Source organism: Fundulus heteroclitus, chromosome 20, assembly GCF_011125445.2.
Source record: "Fundulus heteroclitus isolate FHET01 chromosome 20, MU-UCD_Fhet_4.1, whole genome shotgun sequence".
Lineage (NCBI taxonomy): Eukaryota > Metazoa > Chordata > Actinopteri > Cyprinodontiformes > Fundulidae > Fundulus > Fundulus heteroclitus.
The window spans coordinates 4,493,364-4,513,059 of NC_046380.1; the positions used below are offsets into that span (position 1 = coordinate 4,493,364).

At 39.1% G+C, this 19,696-nt stretch overlaps 1 protein-coding gene across 1 annotated transcript in view; it reads left to right on the forward strand.

Moving 5' to 3' along the window:
* Positions 1-14,535, forward strand: part of dennd6aa (DENN/MADD domain containing 6Aa) — a 42,719-nt gene extending 28,184 nt beyond the window's left edge. Inside the window, exons 10-20 of the mRNA XM_036151649.1 lie at positions 1,214-1,269; positions 2,514-2,636; positions 2,777-2,872; positions 4,468-4,562; positions 7,384-7,449; positions 7,552-7,616; positions 10,455-10,544; positions 10,698-10,861; positions 10,968-11,070; positions 12,225-12,299; positions 13,960-14,535. Coding sequence (XP_036007542.1) covers positions 1,214-1,269; positions 2,514-2,636; positions 2,777-2,872; positions 4,468-4,562; positions 7,384-7,449; positions 7,552-7,616; positions 10,455-10,544; positions 10,698-10,861; positions 10,968-11,070; positions 12,225-12,299; positions 13,960-14,091 — 1,065 coding nt within the window. The 3' untranslated portion in view covers positions 14,092-14,535. The remainder of the gene's footprint in view (positions 1-1,213; positions 1,270-2,513; positions 2,637-2,776; positions 2,873-4,467; positions 4,563-7,383; positions 7,450-7,551; positions 7,617-10,454; positions 10,545-10,697; positions 10,862-10,967; positions 11,071-12,224; positions 12,300-13,959) is intronic.
* Positions 14,536-19,696: the final 5,161 nt, after the last annotated feature.

Sequence of the window (19,696 nt, forward strand, 5' to 3'; positions counted from 1 at the left end):
ACCTTTGCACAGTTTAGATTTAAATAAATTTAAAAATGTAACTAAAACATAACAATAAAGTTAAATAAAACTGTCTTGTTTTGAAGCCCGACTTTAATCTCAGCAGAACACATTTGCTGTGAAACAGATTAAACTCTGAAATAAACCCAAACATTAACGGTTAGATCTCATCTGGCTGAGTCACATCTGTGTTAAACTTTTTAAATGAGCAGTAGAACTCTCAGCAGTTTTACAATTAAGCTATATCTTGATAAATTGAGCAGTTTTGAGTTTCACACGGCTACATTCTCGCCTAAAAACAAAATCTTTTATTATTTTGTCTCACAGGAGGTGTAACATACCAGGTTTTTATCACAGTTTTTTTCCCGCTTCTGTATTGAGAGAAATGTGTTCCAGTATTTTCTGCTAGGAAAAACATGTTTTAGAAACTGAACTTTAAAAAACATATTAAAAAAAATAAAGGTTTGAGAGCAATTTACAAGGTGTGTGCAAAATTTTAACCTACAGTTTTGCGGTTTGGTATTTTTTCCCCTTTTTTTGTTTTGTTTTTGAAGACAGTTTTATGAATTGTAATCTTTTTTAATCGCTTTTTACGGATTACATTCATCACACTTCTGGGGGCGGGGCTTCCTTTGAAGGGCGGAGCTAAGATTCATTTGAAGGGCGGATCTAAGATGAATGAAAATATTGTTGCTACCTTCCTGTGTGGGAGAATGTAATCCTTAAAAGGCATTTGGAAAACAAAACTTTTAAAACTCTAGTCTCAAAAAGGTGAAAAAAAAGAGTACATTTTTGGCAACAGTTTTAAATGTCTTCTATTTATTTTAAATGCGTCAATGTTTCAGAGCGTTATCTAAATAGGTAACACGCTAGCTGTTATTAGCTTGATGTTCATAACATTCTGATGCCTAAACAGAGATTTCTTCATGGTTCTGTTATGTTGCTGAATTAGAAAAAGCCGTCTAGGAAGCATTATCGGTTGGTGACCTGCAGTGCAGCTTGAAACCGTTATTTGTTGGATCTCATATTTGAAGTTCATTTATTGTTTTTAATGTGCTTTAGGTTCGCATCCCAACCTGTTACGATAAAGCGGGGACGTCCCAGCTGGTCCAGTCTGCACAGGTAATCGACCCCAGAGAGAGTTCATGTCTCAGCGTTTGGTTTTATTCGTGCTTCACACGTTAAGAGGGAAAGGATTTATTTCTGCTTTCAGAGCGACAGTCTAGTTTCCATCGTGCTCCCGACGATCCACGAAGTTGACCTGTTCAGGTGAGGCTGATTCTGTCTCTTTGTCTCCATCTGCTGCTTACTGGAGGTACTGCAGCTACACTGAATAAAAGCGCTTTGGCTCTTTACGGAGGAGTTGAAGTAAAGGTCGAAGAGTCTGTAAAAGCTCTGATTTAAGCCTTAAACTTTTATGAAGCTTGGCCTTTTTGTGCTTCTGGCAGTCTTACTCATTATAAAAAGGTCATTTTACTAATCTCGGCTTCTCTGTGTAAATTAATCTGTATCTAGGTCAGAAAAAAAACACTTCCTTTTTGACATTCACAGTTATTTAACTTTTTATCCCTCAGTAAAAGCGCATAAACTAAACTTAAGCTGCACAATATATGGAATTGCATCACTACTCATGTTTGCATCATCACTATTGTGCTGCTTGGATGCAATATTGTGTTGAAAGTTATATTTAGAATGTTTTCCATTCATGCTCTGCCTGACGATAATATATTTGGACAGTTGGGAGGACTCTGACTGCCTTTGATGCTCGCTATATACATGTTTATATTAGGGCTGGACGATATAGAAAAAAGCATATTGATCAATATCTATATTTGTTAACAAATTCAAAACATATATTTTAAGTGCAGCCCTGGACATTTTATGCTGTTGCTTTGCGACTTATTTTTAGATACAGTAACAAACACTGAATTCAAACTCGATTCAACCAACTTTTTACCAAAACTGCAAGTTTTTATAGAAGAATAAACAAACACGTGCTCTCTGAACCTTTTGAAAGGGGCGGAGCTTGGTTCCTGGATCTGCGTTGTGATTGGTTGAGAGGATAAAATAACTGTAATATTAACCTACATGATAGGCTAGAATGCAAAAGGAAGGAAAACTGTTCTATTGAACTTTTTATTGACCCTTTTTTTTATTTCTATTATCGATGTACGTCGATCGATCTATATTTATTGTTATTGAATTATCCTCCAGCCCTAATTTATGCGCTAAATCTTTGAGCAAATTGTGAGAAACTTGCAGCGAAAGAACAGAAAGAAAAGAATGTGGGTAAAACGAGACCCTCATTGTAATGTTCAGCTGTGGTGTCGCAGTTGCATGTTTTCCTACAACCATACAGATTAATTATTAGATAAAAAAAAACGCTTTTTTGCGAGACTCTTTGGAAACAAACCGGTACCTCTTCTTCAGGAAGAGGTACATTTGTGTCTGATGTTCCACTTAATGCCACCTCCAGCCCTTCTCTGTCTCAAACGAGCGTCTTCTCTGCCCAGGTGCTTCCACCCGGTCTTCTTCCACATCCAGATGCTTTGGGAGTTGGTGTTGCTGGGGGAGGCCCTGGTGGTCATGGCGCCGTCGCCCGCAGAGTCGTCGGAAACCGTGCTGGCGCTGGTCAGGTGAGTCGGAGATGGTTCTCGAATCGACTGCAGATCTTTGGGTTGCTGTGATGGACAGAAGCAGATTTTCTGTTAGAGTTAAATATTAAATTTACACCCCCCCCCCCCCCCCCCCCCCCCCTCTCTCTCTCTTTCTGCAGCTGCATCTCTCCACTGCGTTATTGCAGCGACTTCAGGCCGTACTTCACCATCCATGACAGCGAGTTTAAGGAGTACACGACCAGGACGCAGGCTCCGTGAGTGAAAATAATCCCACGCAGCCGACGCTACACACCCCCAGCAGTCGCACTGCGTAGTTATTTAACACGAGACGCTCCACCCAAGCAGGCGAGAGAGGAATCCAGTTACAGATCAGGATGCTGTGATCTAAGCAGGGAATAAGTTAAAAATACAATAACGCTGAATGCTGATGTGTCGGCATACAGCAAAAAGTGCTGACTGCATTAAAAAGAGTTATCAGTGTGACTACAACTGCATTACAAAATATGTAGAAAAACCATATTATTCATTCAGTCAGTCTTTATTAATAGAAAGTGGTTTACAGACGGAAAAAAAAAACAGTATATCATAAAAACCAAAAAAGCACAACATAACAAATAAACAGATGATGAGCCAAAGAAGTCAAAGTCTGCAGCTAACACAGAAATACAAACGTGTTAAAGGTGATGAGGAGATGCAAGAGAAACAAGTTACTCAGTGTTGCAACTAATATCACAGATATTAATAACAAGAACATAAAATTATCAATAATGCCGTGTTTTTCAGACTATAAGTTGCACTTTTTTTCCCTGTAGTTTGGTCGATCCTGCGACTTATATTCAGGTCTCACGAGTATTTTTACCCCAAAAAATAGGATAATTAGATAAACTGCACTTGAAATAAGACGATGGAGATGAATTGTTCCTATTTTAAGTGCGAAAAATCTTATTCCATTGGCAGATCATCTTAATTACCCATTCAAATCAAGAACAAATACACTAATTCAAAGATAACTTTACTTAGTTTTAGTTCCCTTTTGCAATACATAGCTTAGACCCATCTCCAGTTTATTCCTGATTCTGGTTTTGTCCCTAAGAACGATAACAAATCGACACTCATTTATATTTTTTAGTTTAGCATTTAAAAAAATGTTGAACCTGTTGTTGTATTTGTCGGCGGGGAAATTGACTGCAGTGTTGACCTGAAGTCTCACTGGACTTCACACATTTTAGTTCCGTCTTAATCATAAAAAGTGTTTTTAGAAATATTGCTGGGCAGTAAAACATTTTCATCCGTTTATAGAGAAACGGCAAATGTCCAAAACGATGATATAGGTGGGGTTTGAACGTGAGGAAGTACGGAGAGGCGCTGTTATTCAAGCATTTTTGCTAGATGGAGAGATTAGAAACAGTTTGTGAACTTAGTTTGAATTATTTCCTGGTTAAACACAAACATATTTGCACTTTTAGACAATAAAGCAAACGGGATTTGTACTTCAATATATTATTTGGTGAGAAACTTTAATTATTAATCCAAGTCCGATCTGAAAATAAATATCATTATTTATAAGTAAAGAATATTAAAACGGATACTATCTTAAAAACTATGCTTTCAATTTGAGACTGTATAGTAAAAAGTAATATACAATAATCTTTTCGTCCATAACTCCCATCTGTATGTAGGAAATATTCTTACTTCAGTGCATCATGTTCATTGATCTGCCTCGTATATGAATAAAAAAAAGGATTTCAGTAAAGCACTTTGTTTATTGTTGTTTCTTGTCATAAAGAAATAAAAGTAATTTTATTCGGTCTTCCTGAATTAATTTATTTGTGCGTCTCTGAACCTGCAGGCCGTCGGTCATTCTGGGAGTGACCAACCCGTTCTTCGCAAAGACTCTGCAGCACTGGCCGCACATCATCCGCATCGGAGACATGAAGCAAGCGGGTAGGCGTCACTCATGCAGTGAAAGTTTTACACTTTGTGGACAGAAGTATTCGCTCCACGGCTACAGGCGTCTAAAATCCAGCAGCAGGTTCCACAGACATCTGTGAAAGAACGGGTCGCTCTCAGGAGCAGAACTCCAGCCTGGTTCTGTGACAGGATGCCACCTGGGCAGCAGGTCCAGATGGAAAGTTCCCGTCGCTCCTAAATGTTCCCCCGTCAGCTGTCGGTGGTTTTAGAACAAAGTGGAAGAGAACGGGAACGGCAGCAGCTCCGTCAGGTTCTGGTCGGTTTATAAACCGATGGAGCTGCTGCTGAGGCGCCCAGAGGTCCATCGCTACAGACCTCCAACTTCAGAACAGAACCTAGAGAACCTCATGGTACCGGTCTTCATGGCTGAGAAGCTGCAAAGCGTTGGACCCAGTGGCGTAAAGCACGGCGCCACTGGACTCTAGAGCTGCAGTTCCCAAAGTCACCAGATGATTTGAAGAAGAAATCTTTATTTATAATTGTACATTTCAATGAAATTCATCTTCTGCATGTAACCGTCCCTCAGGGAGCAGCGGGCAGCCATCACAACCTTGGGCTAAGGGTCTTGCTCAAGGACCACAGTGGCAGTCTGCGGGGATTGAACCGGCCACTTGCAACCATCTCAGAGTGCAAGTCCCAGTAAATACTGGTGCCGTGACCCGGATTTGATGCTGAGATTTAGTGTTTATTTGTGTAACCGACTTCAAAGTATAACTTTAATAGATGGCTCGTTCTGATGCGAGGGGGAAGGCTGCACTTTTCTGTAACAATTCTTCCAGAAATATTAGTTTATTCATGGAATTTTACAGCTTTATTCTCATAATTCCTGAAAAACACCAACAAAATAAATAAAATAAGAATCCCTCTCGCCACATAATGCGGTCCCCGGTCACTCGCGCTGTTATTTTGGGCGCCGCGGGCTGAAACGTTCTGGGGAGCTCTGCTCTAGAGCAGTGGAGGAACGTTCTCTGGAGGGATGAATCGTGGTTCTCCGTCTGGGAATCTGAAGGAAAGGTCTGGGTTTGGTGGCCGGCAGGTTTTTGTCTGACAGTATTGCACCATGTGTGACGTTTGGTGGAGGGATGGTTCTGGTGTGGGGGTTGTTCTCCAGGAACTGGGCTTAGACCCTTGGTTCCAGTGAAAGGAACTCTGAATGCTTCAGCAGACGAAGAATTTCAGGAAAACTCCCTGCTTCCAACTTGTTTGGAGACGATCCCTTCCTGAGAAACCAGAGCAGAAACCTAGGTCCACACTACAAAAAAGCAACTAAAAGTCAGTAAAATCCTCTTGTAATAAGTGTATTTCTCTTTGATTTGAGCAACAAGTTTAATGATCTGCACTTAATATAGGAACAAGTCATCTCCATCGTCTTATTTCATGTGCAGTATGTCTAATTATCTTATTGTAAGGGTAAAAATAGTCATTCAATTCAATTCAATTTTATCTATATAGCGTATATTCATGATATACATCGTCTCAAGGCACTTTCTAAAGTCAGACTCCATCAAATCCTCCAGGTTGGTGAGAAAGTTTCCTCTCTAAGGAAACCCAGCAGGTTGCATCAAGTCTCTCCAAGCAGCATTCACTCCTCCTGAAAGAGCGTAGAGCCACAGTGGACAGTCGTCTGCATTGTTGATGGCTTTGCAGCAATCCCTCATACTGAGCATGCATGAAGCGACAGTGGAGAGGAAAACTCCCCTTTAACAGGGAGGAGAACCTCCAGCAGAACCAGAACCAGGCTCAGTGTGAACGCTCATCTGCCTCCACCCACTGGGGCTTAGAGAAGACAGAGCAGAGACACAGAAAGCACAGAAGCTCACATTGACCCAGGAGTACTTTCTATGTTAGAGAAGACAGAGCAGAGACACAGAAAGCTCAGAAGCTCACATTGACCCAGGAGTACTTTCTATGTTAGAGAAGACAGAGCAGAGACACAGAAAGCACAGAAGCTCACATTGACCCAGGAGTACTTTCTATGTTAGAGAAGACAGGGCAGAGACACAGAAAGCTCAGAAGCTCACATTGACCCAGGAGTACTTTCTATGTTAGAGAAGACAGAGCAGAGACACAGAAAGCACAGAAGCTCACATTGACCCAGGAGTACTTTCTATGTTAGATGGTAATAGAGGATGATCTGCCTCCCCTGATGATGTCACAGCTAACAGAACACCAGACCAGGGGTACCTTCTATGAAGAGAAAAATGACAGAACAAAAAGTTCCATTTCACAGGCAGATCATCTTATTTACCGGCTCAAATCAAGGACAAATACACTCATTTCAAGAAAATGTTACTTTCTTTTAGTTGCTTTTTTTGCAGTGCATTTAGACCTGGATGAGATTCTAGTGAGGATGACCTTGACTGACCTGCAGAGTCCTGACCTCGACCCAGCAGACGACTTCTGGGATGAATTAGAGCGGAGACTGAGAGCCAGGCCTTCAGCAGCGTCTGACCTCACTAATGAGATTCTGGAAGAATAGTTAAAAATTCCCACAAAACTCTCCAGAACCTTGTGGACCGCCTTCCCAGATGATTGGCAGCTGTTATAGCTGCAAAGGGTGGACCAGCGTCATATTGGACCTCATGCGTAGAGAATGGGAGTCAAGGCAGGAGGATGCTGATTTTTGGTGATATTGCATATTTAACGTTATGCATTTAATTGAGATATACTATAGAAATGGTCTCAGAAAGACGTTTAGTTCATGTCAGGTTCTTTAACTCTCCTGGTTTCAGTTGTTGTGGAGCTCCTCCATCAAAGGTCCTTCCTTCTCTTTCACGTCTCTGTTCCTCCTCAGGAGAAGTGGCCAAGCAGATGAAAGTCAAGAAACTGAAAAACCTCAAAACTCTGGACTCTAAACCTGGTAAATAGTCTTTATTTTTGATGTCTTCACCTTCAGTAAATCAGTAAAGGCTTTGTTGCTGGCAGGTTCTCTGAAGCTGATGCTGGTGTGTATTCATCACAGGTGTGTACACTGCATACAAGCCATATCTCAACAAGGATGAGGAGATCATCAAGCAGCTGCAGAAGGTAACAAACGTTCTCCGCTCAGCGTGTCGCTGCGTGTTTAAAGCAACCTGGGCCAAAGGAGTCATGAAACGTCAGATCTTTCATCTTCACACTGCAAAAACGGATCAAAAATAAGTCAAATGTTCTTAAAATTTGTGTTTTTTTGTCCTTGATTTGAGCAGGTAAATAATCTTATCTGCCAATGGAATGAGTATTTTGACCCCTAAAATAAGATAATTAGACATCCTGCACTTGAAATAAGAGGATGGAGATGAATTGTTCCTATTTTAAGTGCAAAAATGTTATTCCATTGGCAAATCATCTTATTTACCCGCTCAAATCAAAAACAGATGCACTCATTTTAAGAAAATGTTACTTATTTTTAGTTCCGTTTTTGCAGTGCAGCATCCATTTGGGTTGTTTGCACTGCATAATGGGAACTAGAAGTAAGTCAAATTTTCTTGAAATGAGAGTATTTGCACTTGATTTGAGCAGGTAAATAAGATGATCTGCCTGTGGAATAAGATTTTTGCACTTAAAACAGGAACAACTCATCTCCATCATCTTATTTTAAGTGAATATATCTAATTACTGTACTTTTTGGACTATAAGGCGCACTTAAAATCCTTAGATTTTCTCAAAAATTGATAGTGCACCTTATATATGATCACCATTGTGCTTACTGACTGATTTTATGTGGTACAATGTGCTCAAAAATCTGTTCAAATGTGTAAATTTGACTTTAGTTAGCAACAAAGTCGCTCCACTAAATGGATATTAGGAGCATTACGGTACACTGTCACTACCTGATAGGACCCCAGAGCTGTCTACAAGACTGCCTGACTGTAATGTCTAAACTAGAAGTGCAATAAACCTTGTAAGTTAAGTTAATTCAATATAAAAGTTATGTTTATTTCGCCCGTATGTTAGAAACAGGGCAGTGTAGTCCAGCTACTCTGTCCTCCTGATAGAGACGGATAGAGAGATGTGGACGTGAAGGAGTGATATTACATACTTGGGAAGAATATTTGGTGGGCCTTATAATCCAAAACATATGGTATGTTATTTTAGGGGTAAAAATACTCGTTCCGTAGGCAGATGAGATTATTTTCCTGTTCAAATCAAGGACAAACACACTAATTTCATAAAAATTTTACAAACTTTTAGTTCCCTTTGTGCAGCGTGAACATCACCGGATCTCCTACCCGTTTCCAGCCTCCGTTCTGTTTCTGCTGTGTGACAGAAGCGAAGCCGGAGAGATTCTCTTTAGATAAAATTACTGATGAAAAGGCAGAAACTGGTTCCTTCCCTTCAGTTACGTCCTGCAGCTAAATATTGTTGACTGAGAGTTAAAAGAGCGTGAAGCATGTTGAAGGGACCCTGCTTATCATTATCATCTCAGCTGTGAGCATCCGGCAGAATGTTGATATTGATAACTATCAGCAAATTCAAAATATAGATTTTAAGTGATTTTATGCTGTTGCTTAGCAAACTATTTTTAAATAAAGAAGACACTGACTTATAACTCAACCCTTTATTAAACCAACTTTTTACCAAAACTTCAAGTTTTTAAAAAAGACAAAAGAACGCATGCTCTCTGAACTCTTTGAAGGAGGCGGAGCTTGGTTCCTGGGTCTGCGTTGTGATTGGTTGGGAGGATGTAACGACTGTAATATTAACCTACATGACTAAAAAGGAAAACTGTTATTCTATTAAACTTTTTCTGACCTTTTTCTTTTCTATCATCGACATATATTGTTATTAAATTATCGTCTAGCCCTAATATGTAAAAGTGCTTAAAAGCAAGACGGTAGCGGCGGTTCAAGGTTAAAACAGAATAAACTGACAGCAACATCAGTGTTGCTCTTCGTTCCTAATGTTGCTGGACGGCGTTGTTGCCTGTGACGCCTCCCAGAAAGAAATATTCTGTGAAACACGTTATATAAAATAATTAACACTAGGGCTATTATAAATCAATTCTCATTATGTCCTAAAAATTGATTCGTATTAGAAAAGATCGATATTTAAAACAAATCCTGCAGCTAAATATGCGTGAGCCGGCACGAGTCCACGGATATTCTTCACACTCCAGTCCAGGAGGTGAATTTTTAATGTCATATTTTTAATAATACACCTGGTCAGTGTCCAAATTTAGTGTCCCTTTTGGTTTAACAAAGTATTTTTGAAATTGAATAGAATAGAAATAGCAGCTGTAGATGTTTTCTGGTGTCTCTGTTTTCCACCATGGATCTTTTGGGGTTTTCTGCCCCACAGCATGTTTGTTGTCTCAGCATTCAGGGAGACAGTTTGGTCCTTACGGCCACCATTAGCTGCCATTACTTTATTAATTTGCTGTTAAATGTTAATATGAGAGTAGTATCAATATGTTGCATAACTACACAGTCATGAAATTCAGGTAACAGCTAAAAATTATTTTTTATTTCCAGCCATCCATTTTGAATCGAAAAGAATCGATTCTAAATCTCGAGAATTGGAATCGAATGTTTGTTTTCTAGCCTTTATTTCTGTTAATTTGGATGTTCTGCTAATTAAAACACATTAAAAACTATAATATAGCTTCAGACCAATAAACATTTTTAACACAGAAATCTGAGCCTAAAGGTTGCCGTTTTAAAAAGTCTATTCTAATTAATTCAATGTGACTGTAAATTGAGAATAAAATCCGACTATAATCTACTAAATGTGGTTAAATCCTCTTTAAAATATATTTCTACTGTATTTAACACAAATAACGGATCTGCAGTTGGTTCTGGATGTGGATTTTCCACGTCTGCTGCGTCTGTAAAACTCGTAGCTCTGCAGGGTCAAAGGTCAGAGGTTTGTTTTTTCGTTTCTCAGGGGGTCCAGCAGAAGAGACCGTCGGCGGCCCAGAATGCAATTCTTCGACGCTACTTTTTGGAGCTGACGCAGAGCTTCATCATCCCTCTGGTAAATGTCGACCTTTTTATCCATGAGCCTTTGATGCGGCATAAAAAAAACATCATTTTTTTGTCTTTTTAAATCCAACACAGCAAAGCTTCTATGGTTATAGACTAAACTGGTTCTGAAGGATGATTCTGTGCGTTGGTTTTTTTTTTGCAGGAGCGGTACGTTGCCAGCCTCATGCCCCTCCAGAAGTCCATCAGTCCCTGGAAGAGTCCGCCGCAGCTGCGACCGTTCGTCCAGCAGGACTTCATGAAGACCCTGGAGAAGGCCGGGCCTCAGCTCACCTCCAGACTCAAAGGAGACTGGATCGGACTCTACAGGTGCGGACCGTCGTCGAGCCTGTGAACACGCACAGAAACGACGTGACACGAGCTAAACGTAACCTCTGTGGTACATTTTCTAACTTATTTATGTTGTTTTTTTCAGGCATTTTCTAAAGTCTCCGAACTTTGACGGCTGGTTCCGCAGCAGGAAAAGAGAAATGACTCAGAAGCTGGAGGCTCTGCATCTGGAGGCTCTGTGTGAGGAGGTGAAGTTTGGATAAGAACCTCAGCACCGCACAGTTCAGCAGTTTGATTTATGCATGCAGGAAGCTTTATTTGAATTTATGCAGGGAATATTTCATGTTAAATGGACACTGAAACAGGAAGGTAGAAGAGAATAAAATGGAGAAAGAGGAGAAAGAGGAGAGAAAAGAGGGAGAGAGCTTCTTCACCTGCAAACAGAGATATATAAAGAACAGCAGAACCAGCTGATAAAGTATTACAGGTACAAACAACCAACGCCTTGATACCATCACTGAAGAATATACAGGATTAATTAATACGACATGTAGAAATTAACAGCTGAAGATAATAACAGGGATTTTCTGTACAGGAGTCTGTAAGCACCTGTAGGTGTTTGTGAGACTGTGTTTGTGTCTTTAAGATTTATCCATAAGGAAGTGGTTGTGAAGAGCCAAATACCCACCAGAGCGCCGAGGGAGACGCCAGGGGAACCAACATTTTTATATTTCGACAAGAATTTCTACAGGCTGTTCACACAATGACACAAATGATTTGTATTTTCCTAATTTCCTCACAACCTCTTTACCTTCTAAAAACATTTCTGCTGCATTAAACGACAAGTTTCACCAGATTTAAATCAGGAATAGAGCCTCAATTCATGGCACTTAAATAATTTGTCAACATTTTTCGCAGTCCAAGCCGGCATGCATGCTGCATACAAGAACGTTTATATAGAAAAGGTGAAAGAGAAAGAGGAGAGGAACGGGAGAAAGCAATATAACATCCTCTGAGTCTGCTTCTACACCTGCAAAGAGGGATATAAAAAGAACAGCAGAACCAACAGATAAAGTATTACAGGTACAAACAACCAATGCCTTGATACCATCACTGAAGAATATACAGGATTAATTAATACGAAAATTGAGTAATAATACGACTCAAGTAAAAGTAAAAAGTACAGTGAAGTAAAACTGCTCCTAAAAGTACATTTTGTTCAAAATGTAACTGAGTAAATGTAACTAGTTACTACCCACCTCTGGTAAAAAACATTCCTTTACACCTAAATCTGCCAGGCTCAGCTGTACGTGGTTGTTTTTTATACAGATTTCAGGCTTTTTTAAGTCGGACTGAAGATGAAGAGTGATTGAGACGGTGTTCTGTCCTTTTCTGTGTGCAGGACCTCCAGCAGAGGATCCAGAAGCACACAGAGGTGGAGGTGGTGGACCTGGTTCTGAAGCTCAAGGACAAACTGGTGAGCACAAACTAAAAGAATATGCAACAAACGCCAGGTGGTTGGTTTGCTTTTATGTTGTTTTAAGCTGTAAGCTAAATAAAATAAGAAGACCAGACAGGAAACAAAAGCAAAACCTGTACTACTGAGGTGCTTTGCAGGTCTTTATCAGCTAATAACTTGACTTTAACATTGAAAACTTCCCAAAAACCTTCTTCTGTTTTGAACACCACATTTCCCTGTGGCCATATTTAAAACTTTAGTGTCTGTTAACCACCAACTATTGCATTGCTTCGGTGTGGAAGGCTTCGAGATGCGCGTCGTCTTCTACTTCAGATCTCTGCTGCCTCATCCAGCTGTTACGTCCACAAACCGCATAAAAACGTGTTTCTGCGTTTGTGCTGCTACCGCTAAGCTCTTTAACTTTATTGGGTTTTTGCAGGTTACTTAGGTCGATGTTGAGATTTATGTCGTTGCTGCAAATGGTTTCATATGAAGCAGCTAGTGCAGATTTTACTAGTGCAAAAATGGAACTAAAAGTAAGTCAAATTTTCTAGAAATCACTGTATTTGTCCTTGATTTGAGCAGGTAAATAAAATAATCTGCCAATGGATTAAGATTTTTGCACTTAAAATAGGAACAACTCATCCTCATCATCTTATTTCAAGTGCAGTTTATCTAATTATTTTATTTTAGGGGTCAAAACACTCATTCCATTTGCAGATAATCTTATTTATCTGCTCAAATCAAGGACAAAAACACTAATTTCAAAAGATTTTCACTTACTTTTAGTTCCCTTTTTGCAGTGTGGTGGATTTTAAATTGTATCACGATATACTGTGGTACTATTATGATAATGATAAAAGTGATGATTAAAGACTATTATCAGCTTCTTGTTGTCTTTTTAGGCAACTTTGTGTTTGTGACTTAATTTCAATTAAAGGGAAGGCAAATTTATTTGTATAGTACATTTCAGTATAAAGATAATGTAAAGTGCTTTAAATGATTAAAATATAGGAAAATAAAATAACAGTATAAAAACAATTTGGAATGTAGAAAACATGGGAAAATGGAACCTAAACGCAAATGTTAAAAACAGTTGGACTACAAACTGAAACTAGTGATGTTTCAGTAAAACAGTTTAACTATAACAGTCAAAGCAAATGTGTTTTTAATTTGACTTAAAAGATTTTTAAAATTTAAAATCCCCATAAATACAAACAATGTAACATAGATTAAAATAAAATTTAAAATGTTTAATCGGCACGAAATTGGATTTTTTTTTTTATCATTAAACAGCAATATCATTGAATACAGCAATATCATTTAGTTATATTTTGTAATTTATTGACCTTTATTGATGCGCTTAAGAAACCAACAGTGGGGAAAATAGGTAAAATAACAATCCAGACAATGCTAGCAGTTTTTGGGGTTCTCAGACATTATTAATTTGAATTTATCGTTGCCAAATTAAACCCAAATTCTTATCATAAGAGATTTTTCAGGATTAAGCGATACAATAAAGGCCCAGCTCTAGATTTTACTGCTGCTGAGTTTGTCCGTTACGTTTTCCCGGCGCCGCTCCAGTGAACCGGGTTCATAACTTCATCTGAAGGCGCTATAACAGTAAAGCTGTAATAATCAGAACAATTAACGTAAACCGTAACGTTTTCTGCCGCAGAGCCAGGCAGAGAGGGAGCAGCTGCCGGTTCGGCCCGGCACCCTGTCCAAACTCAGAGCCCACATCGAGGCCGTCATCCTCACGCTGCCAGAGGACCTGCAGGGCATCCTCCACAAGCCGCCGACCTCCTGATCCTCCGCTTCCTGCCGTGTTCGGGAGGTCAGGGGTCAAGCCGTGGGGGGGGACTGAGCCCCAGATGGAGGCCTGCTCCGGTCAGACGGGGGATCCTGTGGTCTGAAAGCGAAACGCTGGATCGGCCCGGAGCCGCCAGGTGAAGTCTGAGAGGAAGGAGACGATTGGTCAAGACTCTGATCAGGTTCTCACACGGTTCACTGCTGGTCCTGAACTCTCTGAGGGGGGGGGGGGGCAGACGACCCCCTGCTGACTTTAACCCTCAACATTTTTACTTCTGAACATCTTTGATTCTTATTTTTGAACTTGGCGTGGGGCTGCTGCAGTTCGACAGTATTCAGTTTTCAGGGTGTGAATGTGGTGAATGACCGACTGTAGTGCACTGCAAAAACGGAACTAAAAATAAGTGACATTTTCTTAAAATGAGTCTTAAAATGTTTTAAGTGCAAAAATCTTATTCCACAGGCAGATCATCTTATTTACCGTCTCAAATCTAGTGCAAATACTCTCATTTCAAGAAAATTTGACTTACTTCTAGTTCCCATTATGCAGTGCAAACAACCCAAATGGATGCTGTACTGCAAAAACAGAACTAAAAATAAGTAACATTTTCTTAAAATGAGTGCATCTGTTTTTGATTTGACAGGAAAATAAGATGATTTGCCAATGGAATAAGATTTTTGCACTTAAAATTGGAACAACTCATCTCCATCCTCTTATTTCAAGTGCAGGATGTCTAATTATCTTATTTTAGGGGTCAAAATACTCATTAAATTGGCAGATAAGATTATTTACCTGCTCAAATCAGGGACAAAAAAACACAAATTTTAAGAACATTGGACTTATTTTTGATCCGTTTTTGCAGTGTGTAAAGCGCTTTGGGGTCGTCGGACTACTTAAAGCGCTGTACAAGTACCATTTTCATCCATTTTATTTATTTTATTATTTTTTTATAGAAGTGCACTTCATAACTACCAGGACCGGGAGCGCCCGACACTCAGATTCACAGATTTATGCAAACAAACTGAACGGAGCGGAGCGGAGCCAAGCAGTGCATTATATTTATATTTCACTGACGTTTTCTTTACTGAAACACCTTAAACACAAACAGCATTCAGAACCAGCAAGCCCTGAAATAATCCAGCTCTAATCCTGCATCTGTGAAGCGCTGCTCAGGAGCCCGTCACACCTGTACCAGCCTGGCAAATCTCTGCATAGGCAGCTACAACCGTCCAAAAAAAAGATACCCTGCAACATGCATGGTGCAAATTTTAATGTTTTTTGTATAAAGACTAAAACTGGGTTTGATATTAACTGATCTGAGCTCAGTTAAAGTGTTGAAGAAGCTGCAATGGCCCATTTTCTTTAAGAAAAAAGAAGAATCATTAAGTTATAAAGGCAAAGATAAATAGAGAGTTAATAGATATTTGGATATGATTATTACAAGCAAAGCTGTTGGCTTTATATTAATAGTTTTTTAAGCATCATAGAAATATATGAAAAGCTTTAATAGAAACGTTCATTTATCAGCATGTGTTAAATTCAGAATTTATATTTTTTCACCTGTTTTCTTTTTTTCTTGAAAGCCGAGCTTTCTGTCGTCAAAGTTGAGCCCAAAGCAATAATCCAATTACAGCTGTGTGAAATATTTCGACTGACCAGCAATGAAGCTACGATGCTCACATAAATATAAAAAATTATGTAAAAACCATCTAAGCAAAAATCTCTTAATGAAGGAGAGACCAGGAATTAAAAACAGCTTGAGAACAAACACTAGCTGCCACTTTACACCTGTTCTGCTAAATTTGTGATTTATGCTTCGGAAAACCTCTCATCATGGCCATCCGGCTCAGATTAATTAAGGACTTTCACATCCCAGCAGTTAAATACAACAGTAATAATAATAATAATAATAATATAGAACAACACACAGCTTCAGTCATTTTTAATAGCATAAAACTGGGTCCACAACTCAGAGTTGGGAATTTTCTCTAATCCACACAAGGTGCAAAGCATAGATAAAAGCTTAGATATGTGCATCATTAAATGTCCCTAAATGTCCCTGAGTACTTTTTGTCCATGTTTCAAAATGTTAATTAAAGCTAGAATAGTTTATCCTGGCCAGCCAGACTGAATTAAGTAAGTCAGTCTGCTAAGGCTTCATTCCCTCTGGACCAATCACAGCGCGGGAGGCGGGACTTTCCGATGCGTCAGTCTCAGCTGCAGAATTACCCATAATGCAGCACTGTTTTTCTGCTACCATAACAGTCAAGATGCATATGGAGGTTTTTGTTGCTTGGTGCCGAAATTAGCAGGGTCTGAAAATTAACGCTCACCAGACGCCAAACGAGAGTAAGTTTTCCGTTTGGCGAAATAAATTTCAGAGGGCTAGCTAGCTGCCATGTGGCGAGTAAATGTTTGCACCAAATCATGTTTTTCAGTCGTCATCTGGGTGGATTTTTCTTTATGTTCCTCTGCTTTCAGCTCGTATGGCAACAAACACTCGCACATGTGACGCAAGAACGACAGCAGCTACGTCATGTGCGTTTGCTAACAGCTAGCGTTTAGCTCAGGCTAATTACATAGCGGGATTATGTGGGATTATGGCCGGTTAAAAATATGCTTGGCCAGGTAGATTTTTACCGGCCGATTTGACCGGTGAATCAGGAAGTTTAATTTCGGACACTGCTCGAAAGATTAAGAAAGATCGTGTGAGTACACCAAGTATCCTCTGATTTGTTTGTTTTAGAAAAAAGCGGAAAAAAAATTGTTTATTTGAGTTTGTAAAAACAGAGCGAGTCGCTTGGAGTTTTTTCATCACATCCATAGTTAATTGGTTCTAACCTGATGACGCCAACCCCGTTAGCCCCGCCTTTAAAATCAGGCTCTACCGGCTCCTTCCGTATAGTCGGCCCGGCTGGCCAGGCTAAGAATAGTTGGTAATAATGCGTTTTTTTGTGAAAGAGGCGACAGCTGGAGCCGTTGACACGAATAAATGGAAGAGTGACGGTGTAGCACTCAGCCCTGAATGTTAAGCATGGTAGTGGCAGTATCATGCTGAGGGCCTGTTTCGCTACGAGACTGGAATAGGGAAGAAGCGGGACTTCCTCCTTGTTCTCCAACTCCACCTCGGGCGCAGGTGATCCCAGGTATCATGCTTGATAGAACAGGCAAACGTAAAGTTTTTGGAGGGCCATGCTGCAAGTGCTTGGTGGCCAGAAACCAAACAATTATAAAAGAAGTGCTTAAATATCCAGTTAAGCTTGTTGATTGCTACAAAAAATATACTGCTGAGCTTCAACTTCCTGAGGGCCGCTTATCCACGTATTAATGAGGATTTCTGTATTTATTTAAGTCTGTATGGATGAGAGAAAACCCACAGCAAATCTAACTTGTTTACCCAATCATTGCTTTTGTATTTTGGGCGATCATTCTGCTTTGGAAATGTGTCGAAGGCCTGAAATGAACAACCGGTAGCGCCTGCAGTGAGTAAAACTGACACCTTCTGGAAGTCTCTATAGCTGGAAGATGTTCAGATTAAAGGTGTCTCTGCTAATCAGGACCGTAAAATCAGAAATTTACAAAATTCTGACAAAAACTGCCTTTAATTTGTTTCTGATCAGCGTTGAGCCCCTAGGTGCCACCGGGTCGGTTACCTGGAGTTTAATTAACTTTCAGCCCTCCTGGAAGAGCTTTCTGCAGAGAACTTGGTCAACATGATTCAAACGTCACAGTAAAAATGTTTTAAGACGTTAAAGAGAAGGACTTATTTATACAAAGAGATTCCAAAAGAGGCTAAGAAAGCCAGTTTATGCCAAGAAAACAAGATACTGGAAAAATAACACTTTATTCCTTAAGACATGTTAAAACGTTTTTGTTTAATTTTAAAATCTGCATCATGTTTTAATTGTTTTAAGTTAAAACCTTGAATTTCTAATTATTTTGTCTTATATTTATGATTTACTACATCAAAATAATGTAAAGCAGATTTGCAGAGAATAATAATAGAAAAAACCACTGAATATATCAGTTAATCTTCATTTTAATATACGAATAATCAAGAATCAAGCTGTTAAAAACATATTTAAATCCTTTATGTCGCAGAAACGGTATTCCCTGGATAAAAATGACAGGAATTATCACATTTATGATGAATGTTGTTGCAGACCGCGGTGATTCCTGGTTAGCAGAGACTGCAGCTTGTGTTCAAAACCAGGAGGGGAAAAATGCCTTAAAATGGGACCATAACCAAAAGCCAAACTGGCTGGAAAAAGAACATTTCACTGTTCGTAAATAAAAAGTGAAATATTTACCTTTTTAAAAACCACTTAAGATCATTACAGATTCACTTTCATACTCTATAAGCCTGTCAAACCCAAAAAAGCACCAGAATATTAAATACCAGACGCATAAGGGAAGATGATCACTGCTGCATGTTTCAGCACATTAACTACAACCTGTGTATGTCTTTCTTTTTACACCAATGCACTGTCTTAATGGTTAATTTTTAGTGTTTTTTGATGATTAGTTAAACTGCAAAATGCAGTTTCCTCATTGAACAGTTTAAGAACACGAGCACCAATAAAGTCTGTAGGTTTATTAAAAAAAAGACGACACGAAGAGTTACTCAGATGGCATTGTTTAAAACCACTGATAAGACCTGAAAACTAAAGATTTCCAGGCTTTTCAACATAATAAGAAACATCCATGAACAACTAATGATGAACAGCAATAACTAATGAAAATAAGGTGTTGATGTTACGTTACCTTGTGCTGCTGCTGAGGTTTTTTTCTTTAAATACACGATAATTTTGTTTTACTAACGTCTGCATTTTGGTGCTTGCATTTAAAAATGTTTTGTGGGCTTTCAGCATTATTTTTAAATCACGTTTCACATTTTCTTTTTGGTTGGACTCTTGATAACGTTTGATTGTTATTAACCACAAAAGTTTTATATTTGTAAAAAAAAAAAAAAACGTATGATTTTGAATTTCTATTGAGGCTCTAACTCTACAGATTAAAGAGTTTTGTACATAAAATGTGAAATGAAGAGCCCAACAGATTGTATGAGGATGCATAATCCATATTTTGTTATTAAAACATGTCTTACTGAATAGAGAGATTAATGACTCCTGGTATTTATTTACTTTTCTCACAATACAGACGATACGTTCTCAGTGTCATCATATGGCTTTTCTGCCCAGAGTGGGACTCTACATAGGCGGGCAATGTGTAGAAAAACAAGTAAATGGCGCCCCCTTGTGGTGTGCATGGTTAATTCTTATGATTCAGTGTTAAAGGCTTTTTTCTGTTTTTTTTTTTCTGTTTTTTTCTGTAGTTTGAACTACTTTATGTTATTGTCAGTAAATCTCCAGCAGCTGTTGGTGCTCCATTCGCTGGATTTGTGATCGCCGGCCTGAACGGTCCCTGAAAAACAGCTTTTTTGTTTATATTGTTGGTTAAAATAATGAGAATTTCTGATGATATAAACATTAACAGACATGCATTTTATATTTTCTTCATTACTGCTGGCAACATAGTCAGGGCTCAGGTTAAAACGTTTTGATCCATTAAATTTACTTGAGTTGAGTTAGTTGTTGAAAAT